At 40.5% G+C, this 12,487-nt stretch overlaps 2 protein-coding genes across 5 annotated transcripts in view; one reads left to right on the forward strand and one right to left on the reverse strand.

Moving 5' to 3' along the window:
* UFSP2 (UFM1 specific peptidase 2) overlaps positions 1-12,487 on the forward strand; it is a 31,392-nt gene that overhangs the window by 11,482 nt on the left and 7,423 nt on the right. For 2 of the 4 annotated variants that reach the window (XM_088163518.1, XM_014889699.2), the window contains exons 11-12: positions 421-545; positions 2,053-3,202. In XM_088163518.1, the coding sequence (XP_088019644.1) occupies positions 421-545; positions 2,053-2,139 (212 nt within the window). In that variant the 3' untranslated portion in view covers positions 2,140-3,202. Of the gene's footprint in view, positions 1-420; positions 546-2,052; positions 3,203-8,242; positions 8,276-8,542; positions 8,650-11,076; positions 11,191-12,487 lie in introns of those variants that run through there. The other 2 variants (XM_014889660.2, XM_088163519.1) reach the window with 2 other exon arrangements.
* ANKRD37 (ankyrin repeat domain 37) lies at positions 2,672-5,247 on the reverse strand. The gene is made up of 5 exons (XM_014889701.2): positions 5,139-5,247; positions 4,668-4,820; positions 3,911-4,002; positions 3,201-3,430; positions 2,672-2,921 (listed from the first exon to the last, which is right to left on the reverse strand). Exons 1-5 carry the CDS (start codon positions 5,163-5,165, stop codon positions 2,908-2,910), a joined length of 516 nt encoding a protein of 171 aa, XP_014745187.1. The 5' UTR covers positions 5,166-5,247; the 3' UTR covers positions 2,672-2,907.

Below are 12,487 nucleotides of genomic sequence, written 5' to 3' on the forward strand. Positions count from 1 at the left end.
GCAGATAAACCTCATCCAGGAATTCTGATTTCTCTTCTAATTTTAGTCCTTTTACCACCAAGAAATCTTTCAGATTTCTTTCCTACAGTTAGATTTCTTTGAAGAAAAAGTGCAAAAGGGATGTTTGAAATATTCTTGACTTCATCTGGTGGAAGTGTTGAGGATTTCACCTGCCTTGCTGACTTGAAAGAAAGTTTGAGAATACATTCTCTACTTATTTTAGTTACTACAACTAACTTTTCTTAGATGTAGTAGATATGTTGTTTAATAATGTGAAGAATTGTATCTCAGACTATCAAAATCATCTTGATGTAAGCTAATCTGTTAATAGAAGGTATTGATGTACTTTTATTTAACCCTTGCACATTAAATAAATCCCAATGAAAAAAAAGTCAGCAATCTGTGTTTCTCCTATTTTAGGTGGAGGTGTTTTGGCTCACACAATATTAGGAGTTGCTTGGAATGAGACTACAGGACACATAAAATACTTAATTCTAGATCCACATTACACTGGAGGAGAAGATCTGCATGTTATTTTGGAAAAGGTGAGGCTCGATGCACATGTGTACGCACACGTTTATGTATAAACATGTATTTTGGCATTAAATAAATAATGTCTAGCCAAATACAAACTGGCCATTCTATGGCTTCTTCATTCCTTATGGAAGAAGCACTGACCCCAGTTAACCTGCATACTGCAATATGCTAAGTATTATCAGTTTCTGAAACTTAATGTCTTTGGAGATGTATCAGATCAGCAACTACATCAAATGATTATACTATAAAGCAATGTTCTTTATTTTATATTAATTCACCCATCTCCCCTTTTACCCAGGGGTATATATGATGTGGTTTGTATTTTGAATAAAACAGAAAATTCTGTTCAGGCTGTAAAATGCTCTAAATGAAGCAGAGAAGATAATTTATTTTAAATTTAAAAAAATTTAAAAATCCAACACTAACCATTCTCAGATCAGGCCTTCAGAGGGTAGGTACTGAATTATTTTGAACATGTGGAAAAACTCTAAAGCGCTCAAGAGTGTATAATGTCATTTCCACGTTTAAAGCCACTAAAAGGGATGATGCAGCACATTACAAACCAGTAAATATCGTGTCAGAAATGTAAACTCTTAAAGTGGCTAAATCATCCTGTAAGTGCTAGGTAATCAATGTCTTTTCTGTTTTTTCATATTAAGTTGCAAATAGTAACTTTTATTTCTAATCTTTGATACCCTTGTGTAGGCCCAACAAAAACCCAACCAAACTAACAAAAAACCAACAAACAAACAAAAACCACAAAAAAAACCACAACAACTAACCAAAAAAAGAGCTGTTTAAGAAACATTTTGCTGGCCTATAATGATCAAAGTTTGAAATGAACACAGGAAGAAGCAGTTTCCAAAGAACGTGTAGAACCAAAGGCTGTTACAGCTACTAGCAGTTAAGAAGGTTCAGTGGTCCAGGAGGATAAAATAAATGCAGAACCCACTTTCCTCATCAAGAGTGACTAGGGAGGACCTAAGGCTGACTGTGTGTAGCTCTTTTCTTCAAAACCACCCCCAGTAATAATGTGGCACTCTGCAAACTTAAAAGCTTTTGTTAGACTGTTTCCTTCTGCTGAATCAGATTGAGCAGCACAATTTCTGGTATTAGGAGCTCTGTTTGGGGCCGAAATATCAATTATTACCAAAGAAGACAAGGATTCAGGATAAGAAAGGGAAACTGTGAGAATGATGGCGTTTCAGAATAACATTAGCCTCTCAGGAGCAGCAGAAGGTAGTGGGGAGGCGGGGATGGGGAGAAGATGATACTTTTTAAGAACTAAGCTGGTGAGGGAGGAAGGAGAATCTTTGTAATGTGTTTTCCATTAATGTATTTCCAGGCATGTAGAGAACTTTCTGAAAATTGTCATTGCATTCTATAGACATTTGAAAATAATTCATATATCTTAGATTCGCATGATTAGTAAAAGAAGAATAGGGTCAGTAGTAGTATATAGGAAAAACAGAATTTGAAATAGATTTAAAAGCTATCTTGCTTTTCCTTGGACAGGGCTGGTGTGGATGGAAGGGCCCGGAGTTTTGGAACAAGGACGCCTATTATAATCTGTGCCTACCTCAACGACCAAAAGCTATTTAAATTCACTCTTGTGCTGAATGCGCTGAGAATGAATAGCAGCTAATCTAGATAAAACTGTCCTGTTATTTATCAAAATAATGCTTTAAGTCAATCAAAACCCTGTTGAAATAGAAATGTTGGTTGAATGACTTAAATTAAGATATTAATTTTTTTAATGAAACCTCTAGAAATAAGAATTACCTGCTTTTAACTGTATTCCTTACAAAGGCATTTATTATGCAATGAACACTCTGTACTTTTCCATAGCAGAACTCTAGGTTTATATAGTATTTTCTCTTCTGCTAGAATATATTTCTAGATTAAATGCTAAATCCTATTGTTTTATGGAATTCTTTCATGACAAAAACGATAAACTGTCGTCTGCTTTTCAAGTTTGTTAGCCAGCTGTCTTGTCCATTATGAATCTGTTCAAAGGCCTTGTTTGTTGCTGGTATTCTTGATTATGCATTTCAGGAGTGGGAAAAGAATGGCTATATTTACTGAATTTTATTAATTTTGCTCATATTTACACAGAAAAAAAAAAGCAAGATAATTAATTTTTCCATGCTCATTTATTTATAGCTGAATGAATACAAGTATTCCAGGGGGAAAAAAACCTCACAACATTCTTCTGTAAGAAGTAACAATAAACAAGCTTTCCTCCTTCTCAGAAGGAGACAATGTCCCAGCACACACATCTGACTGCTCAGTGTATCATCCAGTCATCGTTCTTCTGACTTCAGATTCCCCTTATGTCATATTGGGATTACAAGCTGTTTCTTCTAGCAGCTAGGAGACAAGATCTGTCATAGAAACAAACAAAGTAAGTCTGGAGCTACTTTATCAGTACATCAGTAAGAGTACCTATGATTTTTATCTATTAAAGTAGCCTCTTAAGTGGCATTCCACATGTACTGTCCATTTCCATGAAGGCCCTAACCTTAAGTACCTATGCAAGTTCATCCTTAATAGGAGGCTTCTAAATCTAACTGCTCTGTGTCCAATACACATTTGTTTTACTTGGATGCTAAAAACATTTCCAAAAATATCCTAAATTGTATTAAACCAATACTATTACACACCATCTGATCTTCTCCTCTTTCTGTTTATGGATCTGCTGGTTTCACTTTCTTGTTTCTGTGCAGTTGGATCCTCCCTCTGCAGGCCGTGTCTGTCAGTTAGCGAGTATCCAGATTGTCCTCTCAGTTTCATTGTCTGAGTGTGCTCAATTGTCCTGAGGAACTTGGCACATTCCAGAAAGCCATAATCCAGTGCAAGGTCTGCTGCTGTCTGTCCACTGTTGTTGCACAAGCTGAAATACAGAATTAACAATAACCAATTAAACTGGAAGAATGAACGAGCACTGATTAAGTGGTAATTTACGCTGGTGCATAAAAATAAGTACCGAGAATCGATACCAAGAAGGTTTGTCAAGGATAGCCTAGGGCTCATAGAGGGGGCTGGTATTAAATACAAAAAGGAGTAATTATTTTAAAATAAATTTGTCATCAAACAGTTACTGGCTTAGCATATCAGAAAGGCAAGAAGAGGATAAGATTATGATCAGGAATATTCTCTCAGCAGTTACCACAGAGGTATATAGCTAAACAATAGCATGTGAGCATGTGGTCTGTGTTCCTTTGGTGTTTATGCCAGTTTTTAATATTGCTGTGGCTATAGTCATGCTGTATTTGCAGCCTGAGCACGTGTGCTCTGAGCAAGTTAAATGTACTCTGTAAAATGCACATCCTTTGACACGCTTACTGAAGTTACTAAATGTCGCTGAACTTACTCAATTTTAGCATCACCAGCAACAAGGAGGGCAAGGCATTCCAAACTCCCAACTTTTGCTGCTTTATGTATCGGTGCTTCTCCAAGGCAATCCTAAAAACACAGTTTATATATAACAGTCATTTGCAAGAAGAGGAGTAGGATAAAGCTGTCTTGTTCTCCAAAATGACTGTTTATGTATACCAGCCTGTTTTGAGTTGAGATTAAAGGAATATAGCTCGTAAAGTGTACTAGGTAACTACCATTAAATGTCTAATGTATTCATCACCATAAAGTCAAGTGCAGTAGTCATTGTTTAACCTTTGCCTTCTAAAAGATATATTAAACAGAATACACGGATTAACAGCATCTCTTAGTACCATTCAGGGATTGCTGTGACCAATAGCTTCTACCAGCTCAGAGGTATAAGGAATTAAACTAAGCAACTCGAGTAAGAATCCTTACATTTACTGGAAGTAGAGACAAACATTTGGAGGAAAAATAAATGCTCAGTTGTGTAAAAGAATTAAGTTGCTTGGACATCTGCATGCAGCACTCTTAAGTGTGAAAATTAAATTATGCTGTGCAAGTGAAGTTGCTAATGCAATATAGATAAGATTTCTGGTTCATGCTAGAAGTTACTCTAGAATAAGCAATCCCAGATATCTCATGCAATACAACTGAGTATAAAAAACCCTCTCTTACATAAAAATAATATTAAGTGGATTTACTGACATGTCAATTAGAAGTGGAAGCAATAAAATATATGTGTTTTTTACCTGTTGGTTCAAATTTGCTCCTGTCTGCAATTGCCAAAGTAGGAAAAAAGCTTCACCACCACAAGCAGCCAAGTGAGCTGGAGACTGACCAGAAGCATCTGCAGGTGCATTCACACCGGTTCCTGTCTCAAATAGGTTGCTGAAACTACCGGACTGAAACGAGATATCAAAAGAAAAAAATAAATGTTACTGCCAGTGTAAGCCACGGCAGGTCTCAGAACGCTGCATCACAGCAGAAAGCATTCCTCTTGCAAATCATGTTCCTTGAGACTGCCTTTTAATTATTTTTTTTTAAGAGCAGTGGAAGAAAGACTTTTTTGGCTTTTAATCTCTTAACCAGAAATACCGATCGACAGCGGCAGTGCCCCAACATTAGTAACAGCAGCAGCTCCAGGCAAACTACACCTCATTCACTTCCGCAGCTAGGCTGCCGGTAAGACAGAACCCCAGAGAGACCCTCCCAAACCTCACCTCTGAATTGCAGTCCAGCATCAGCATCGCTGCCCTTTGCGGGGCTGGGGCCGAGGCGCGGGTCCGTCCGTGCCCCGTCCCAGGCCGGCAGCGAGCGCCGGGCCCGCAGCCCCGCCCCCCCGGCCGCGCGCCGCACGTAGGCAGCGGCGGCCGCCGCCCATTGGCCGCGCCGGAGGCGCCGCGGGGCCGCGGCCGGGCCGGGGCCGGGGCCGGGGCGCGGGGCTGGCGGCCGGGGCGGCCATGTGGTGCCGGGCCGCTCGGCACGTCCCGCACACACTGGGGGAGCCGCGGCAGCGCCCCCCGGAGCCCCGGGCAGCCCGGCACCGGCTGCTGCACCGGCCGGGAGCGGGCGTCGCTGGAAGCCCCGCTGCCGCCGTCAGCTGAGAGCCACCGAGCCCTGAGCGCGGCCTGGTGTTCGCTTGGTTGCGCTGCTGCCAGGCGCAGCCTCCATAGTGGTTCTGCCAGCGGACCTTAACGCTGGTTTGGGAAGGCTAGACCAAAGCACACTTGGATCTAGGAAAGAAAACAATTACGAATCAATTTAGATTTCCTCCCCCCCCAAAAAAAAAGGTTAAGTCAATAAAAAATCTGTACCAGCGTCCTGCCCAAGCTCTGTCACAAGGCCAGGGAGGCTGGCCAGACATGCCGTGCTGTGAAACCCAGCTCTCCCCTTCAGCGCAGACATTGCAGCAAGTTATCACTAGTTTGAACAGGACTAGAATTGGCAATGGTGGGTCTAGGCACAGCCACCTGTTAATCTCTGCTCAAAACACATTTCCAAAAGCAGAACTTTGATTGTCACCTACATGAGCTTGAAGTATCTCAGAGAGGGTGAGTGTCCGAGATGCACAATTCTGTTCCTTTAGCATTATAGTATTTCCTTCTGTGTCAAATACCTACAACTTTGTTATGGAAGTTTCTCATAATCACTACTGTAAAATAATTGAAAGTCACAGATTTAAAAAACAAATAATAATGGCATGGTTTTAATAAACAGAGATAGGGAAAAAGAAGCTTAACAGTGTTCCCTTAGGGCATACATAGTTCTGAAATTAATTCACAAACATGATGAAATTACCTTCTGCTTCTCCTTTAGGAAAGCTAATATAAATTCTTTTAGTGGAATATGAGCACATACAGTACAAATTTAAAGGTGCAGAAATCCAGGTAGATAGGCTGTGATCAGTTCAGCAGAATTATTCCAGTAAGTGACAGTTTTCACCTCTCTTTTATATGGCAAGAACTACACTTGTGTAATTACCAAATGTTGTATTGAGTTTTTCCCTGAACAGCTAGCCAAGCAAATTAGTTAACAAACCAATAAAATTCCTACACTTCTAACTATGCTTTGTTAGGAATTAAATACCTCTGCACAGATGCCAGAAATCCACAGTCATTGTTTATGCAACTTTAAAGACTCTTTTGAAAACACACATTTCCAGAATTAGCTTACAACTAAATAGTTTTGCATTGCCCAAGAGGTTGTGTTTTGGTTTTTTGTTTTTGTTTTAAATATCTGCCCTCCCTACATTACCTCAGCAATTCAGAGGTTTCAAGCTGCACCCGAGGAATCTCATCTTTCCAGCCTAGGCACCTACACACACATCTGCATCAGACCAGCCAAAACTCTCTTCAAATTCCTGCTGTTAATTAGTTCTTGACCTTCAGGTCACATTTTGCACACCTCATTAGTGCCTGCAAAACTCTTCTGCTTTTGAATAACTGGTACTTGTACTGGTGTAAACACAAAAGCAACAGTTCTCATCTGTTTTGTATGGGGCAGCCCCAAGTGCCAGTTAAGGACAAAGCTTCCTGGCTACAGCTGTTCTGGAGCATAACTTAGCAAAAATTCCTCTGTGCTTTGTATCTCAGATCAAACATCTTGCATAGGTATCAACGAAATTAAATTGGAAAAATTGTTCTAATAAATGTGTGAGCAGCCAGATAAACCAAGGTGTGCTGATGAATCTCACACCCTTCTGCATCAAAAGGAGCCATGCAGCCCATTGTTAGTCTTTGCTGAAGGGCACTGCTGCTTTCACAGACAGTTCTTCACTCTGCCTGTTAAGTCATTAATTCATGTTAAAAAAAAAAAAAGTTTATTTTCCTGTGGATTTCTTTGGTTATATCATCCCCACAGAATGAATCAGGATTAATTTTAGGAGTTTCTTGGTACTTAAAGTCACTTGGGACTTCTAGAAAACATCACATTGAGCCCACAGCTTTAACCACACAAATCTGTAGGCATCACTCTCCCGTTTTGATTGTTGCCTCTGTCCCTGTTGCTATAGAAACACATCACACTGCCAAAAATGGAAGGATGATAATCATCTGGAAAAAAAAGAAGAGCTGGGAACACAGCTAATGATTATTTTGAAAGCACTTTTTTGCATTTTAATATTACTCCGTTTTTGTAAGAGAGACAGCCAGAAGCAATCAACGGAAGTGGAAGCAATGCTTTACATTTCAGGAGAAACCTCGAACAGAATTTTCCCCCAATTATCCTTTTAAGTTTTTTAATATCTATATAGGCAAAACAAGCTACATTGCAACAAATAGTTTCTGATCACTGGAAGTGGTGAAGTCCCGCCTGCTAGACTGAAGTGTCAGGGCTTGGTGCCTTTTTCTCTGAATTGCATTCAGAGTTTCTGCTCCTTTTGCCTATAGTCGTGTTCTGCAGAGCATTTTGGGCTTCTGCTTTTAATTTCCGACAGGACCGGCAGTAGCAGGGAGGATGGGTGGGCGCCCATGTCAACTGCTTGTTGACAGTTTGGCACCGGGCAACGGCCGGAGGTGGAGCAAAGCGCACACGGAAAACGCCGCCGTTCCGTTCGCAGTGTACGTTCCCTGCCTTGCCAAAGGCCGTGCGAGCCCAGGCCCGGCTATGGAGCGGCGCCGTGTCGGGCAGGGCTGCGGCGGGCCCGGGCACAGCAGCAGGGACGGATCCAAGGCCGGTAGCCCCGGGAGCTCGGCACCAGCGGGGGCCGCGGCCGCGCCCCGTGGTGGCCGTCCCCGGGTCCGCACAGCCCGGGAGGATCGGCCCGAGCCGCCTTCGGGCGCGGGGCTGCCGGGGGAGCTCGGCCGGCGGTGCTGGATGGCGCTGAGCTGCGAGCCGCTGCCGCAGGACCCTGCCGCAGGTACCGCTCCCACCCAGCGCGGCTCCGGCCGGCACCTCCCCGCTGTGCTTAGGTGCGCTTTCAGCTCTTCCACGGCGGACTTAGCGCACACAAGGGTCAGGCTGTCTTCACTCAACTTTTCCGTTTTAAAACAGAGCCCTCTCTTTCATCTTAGTCCTTTGAAGAGCGTATTAAAAAGGGTACCCGGCCAGCTTCAGTCCTTTACTATATTTACGCACGTTCCATCTCTTAGGGGACAAACCCGAACGCGTGTCTGTTTTTAAGCAGAGAACCGCTCCCGTGGTACCCTGTTGGCAAAAGCGAAGGAGTCGCTGGTGAGGAGAGATGGAGATCCTCCAGCACCTTTTCTGGTTGGACAACGATACTATGAACAGGTTGTGCTTTCTCTCTTTTAAGAAAATATTATAAAGCAGACAATTTTCAACACCTTTTCAGCGAAAAAAAAAAAAAAAAAAAAAAGCCTTAAAAAAACTACAAGAGGTGCCCTATGCCTGTTTTTATCCCATTAAAATCACTAAGTTCTTCGCCTAAATAAGCTTTTCCTACATTTTCCCCAAGCATCTAGTGAGGTCTTCCAGTTGCCTCACAAGGTCTCCTAAGGACCAGATAAGTAAGTAGCAGCCTATCCTTACAGCTAACCTCCAAGCCAGGAGCTGCCCAAATACAACACACTTTGTTTTCAGTTAAAGTGAGAGTGAGCCCTGACCAAAACACAGCTTTTGATCTTTGTTCCCCACCTAAGAACTGGAACTTGTAAAAATGTATTATCTTCAAGATCCCTGTCCCTGCTGTCCTAGTGTGACGTTATGGTGTTTGTATCTCCAATCGTGTGTTCTGTTTATGCTTGGTATTATGTCCTGTGCTTTCAGGACTAATCTGAAAGTGAAGGTTTATTTTGTCTTGTTATCAGCCGCCTCACCTCCCCCATGGTCTGTGTTTAGGAGAGGCTTGCTTGCTTGCTTTGCTTGCTTGTTTTGCTCGCTTGCTTTGCTTGAAGCTGAATACCATCTGAGCCTGTTCCGGACGGGGACCTGGGAAACACCAAGGAACACCGGGAGTCCGCATTCTGTCACCTGCAGCAGTCACCCCCAGCGCCAGAGACCGATAACTGGGGGCCACTCACAGGAGAGACTTTCTGAGTTTGTCATCCTTTCAGAGCGGTGAAAGAGTTTTTTGTCATCTGGTGGTGGGTTTTTTTTGTGCTGGGGAGTGGTTTCGTATGTTAAATAAACAGGTTTTTTTCCACTCCTCTCTGAGGAAATTCTTCCCGAACCCGGTGGTAGGGGTAGGAGTCGTGGGGGTTTGTTTTCTGGGGGCTCCTTCTGGAGGTTTTCCCCCAAATTTGCCCTAAACCAGGACACCTGCCCACTTCAGGGAACAGAGTAAGACTGGCTGGCAGGTGAACTTAAACCTGAGCTTCCTGTGATAATTACAACTTAGTTCAGGAAGATGGAAAAGAATGTAGTACAGACACTGCGTCAGGTGTTTTCCAATGTGACATGCACAGATTCAGTACTGTTTACACTGCAGCTGTCGTACCGTGTAAATCAGTCTCACGGTTTGCAGCAGGAACAGAATTAGCTCACTCAGGCTTTCTGCTTTCTGGGCCATGTCCTTAATGTTTTCTTTAATGAATTACCTGAGACTAACTCCATGGAGCTATATGAACAGACTCCTGTTTCTTGACAAGCTGGCTTGGATGTCGATGATAGATATTGCTGTACATCCCTTAATTTATACTTTGAGCAGGTTTTAATTTTCAGATTTTTTTAATATATGTCTGTAGTGCCTAAAAATGCACATGCTCATAGCACTGCACTTTTAGATACTAGAAAAAAAACAACTTCCTAATCACAGCCCTATGTCTCCTTCATATAGCACTACATTCTCATGAAAGGTGAGATTAGATGTGCCTCCTGTACTTCTTTTTCTGATATCCATGACAGCTAATTGTAAAAAGAAACTGACTTTTTTTTTCCCCAGAGTTCTTTAAAAATACAAAGCCCCCACAGTCATAATGGATAAGCTCCCAAGACCATTAGTAGTTTAAGATAACAGCGTGGACAGTATTAATAGGGGACGGTTGGTCATTGTGAGGACATTTAACTGACAGCTGAAGTGTTGCTCGGTTCTAAGCCTTTGCAATCTTTTTTTTTTTTTAACATACATAAAATTTGAAGTAAAAATATAGAGAAGAACATTTTAATTTCACTATTGTTTTTACTTAGTGTTTATCTGTAAAAATATTTTAGTTAGGACACCAGGCTCAGTTAGCTGTTGTATTATAGTTGTTTAACTGTATTTTTAAATATGGTTTCTTCTCAGACTTAATACAGAAGCAAGTACTCTCTGAGATTCATTTTTAGGAGTGAAAGTGTCTGTTGTTGCAGGTGATACCTCCATAAGAAATGTGTGGCAGACATCTGGGTCCATTAAAGTCTTCAGACATCTGTTTTATTAGTCTTTGTGAAACCAACCCTTAGCAGAGATGTAAAAGCAGAATGTTAAACCCTCGAGGTGTTAGAACACCTGACCTAAGTTAAAGGATGTCAGATACATGGGGCAGGGACTCTGAATTAGACTTTATTTCCTCAAACTAAAAAGATGATGGTTTGTTGGAGGGGAGAAAGCTTTTCAGAATGGCTTTTGGTTACCCAACGTTCTTGTGGTTATTTACTTACTCTGTTTGCCAGTTCTGTGATTGCAACTTTTTGTTCTTTGTTCATGAGAGAAATACTCCAAGTTGAAAAATTGTAAGGTTGTATATATCATAGAGTTACTGTTTGTTTTCTCTTTCCCAGGGGTTGTATAAAGAGGCATTAAAGGAATTTGAAAAAATCAAGGATACATATTTTCAAGCAATGTATCAGCTTGGTGTAATGTATTATGATGGACTTGGCACTAAAAAAGACCCTGTGAGTAATTTAGCTGCACACTTTTTATTTTTCTTCTAATATTAGCTGATAATTATTAGGAGCTCTTTGGAAGCATGATTATTTACTTTAAAATTAACAGCCTTTTCATTTAAAGTTAGTTTCATAAAGTGCAGATGTTTACAGAGCATCATTAAAGAGCAAGGGCTCTGGGTTGAGGAAGTTCTCAAAAAATGGCTATCATAAAATAGGAATAAAAAAAATGCAGTAATTTCTATTTTACAATTAACTTTCAAGGGCTTGGGTGACCTTCATGTGGAAGCTATGTTTAAAAATTGCTTTAAATTTTTTGCTTTTTAATAAGCAATTTCTGTAGATGAAAATAAAATGAGTCAAAATGGAAATCAAGCAACTATATTTCAAAGCATAAGGTCTCTGGCACAAAGATTTTTTAAAGGTGCTTTCTATTCTTTTGGCACAAATGCCAGAGATGATTGTGCTTCTGCCAATGGTTGACAGTAATCTTTTTAAATTAGACACATGAAAAATGACATTTGCAAGATTTTGAAGAATTCAAACTGAAAAATTATATTTTGTAAAAAAGGAAGACAAAGGAATGATTTGCTGCAATAAGGAGGGTTAATTTGTTGGTGAAGATGATCTTAAAAAGTGGCATGAGGAAAGAATACAAATATTAGGCATAAAAGGGTAGATTATAAGACATAAGGCCAAAAAATGAACCAAAGAATATATTAACAAATGAGACTCCTGTCTGGTGCTTACAGTATTGTCAGTATTTCAGAACTGAAAACATACTGATTGGGGTTTAGAGGTGGTTTATTTTTTCTGTATGCCTGCATAATTGCCACATTTGTTTACTTGCAAATAAATATTTTAACAAAGTTTCTTTCTTTCTTGTGTATTACAATATGAAAGTTGAATGAAAGCAAAACCTTTTATAAATGACCATTTTGAGTGTATTTAAACAGGGTGTCCACGCTAAATCCTAACTGTAAGTCTTATTTCTAAAGTACTTCTGAGACCCAATTGCTCATATGCAATATTCTCCATCTGCTTATTTAACATTATCAGGTTTTGTTCTTTATGAGTCTAAAGTATTTTAAATTAAGGGACTTGAAAGTGTACTGTGTATCACTTTGCCATCTTGTTAAGGTTGTTTTATGATTTCAGATACATTGTGCAATGTTAAAAAGTTCTCAGAATTCTGAAATTGAAAATGTTAAAAAGTGTAGGATGTGCCATTAATTTACATAAGCACAATAATATTTTGGGAAAAATTTTGTCAGTGGAGTAATTTATTATCAGATGAACATTTACG

Source organism: Sturnus vulgaris, chromosome 4, assembly GCF_052056855.1.
Source record: "Sturnus vulgaris isolate bStuVul1 chromosome 4, bStuVul1.hap1, whole genome shotgun sequence".
NCBI classification, from domain to species: domain Eukaryota; kingdom Metazoa; phylum Chordata; class Aves; order Passeriformes; family Sturnidae; genus Sturnus; species Sturnus vulgaris.

What these genes read in the sequence shown, in the direction of transcription:
- ANKRD37 (XM_014889701.2), bottom strand. Translation starts at nt 5,165, where the DNA reads ATGCTGATGCTGGACTGCAATTCAGAG. An exon ending in GAGCAAATTTGAACCAACAG is followed by an intron (nt 4,003 to 4,667) that starts GTAAAAAACACA and finishes CTGTGTTTTTAG; the next exon opens with GATTGCCTTGGAGAAGCACC. An exon ending in GCTGGTGATGCTAAAATTGA is followed by an intron (nt 3,431 to 3,910) that starts GTAAGTTCAGCG and finishes TCTGTATTTCAG; the next exon opens with CTTGTGCAACAACAGTGGAC.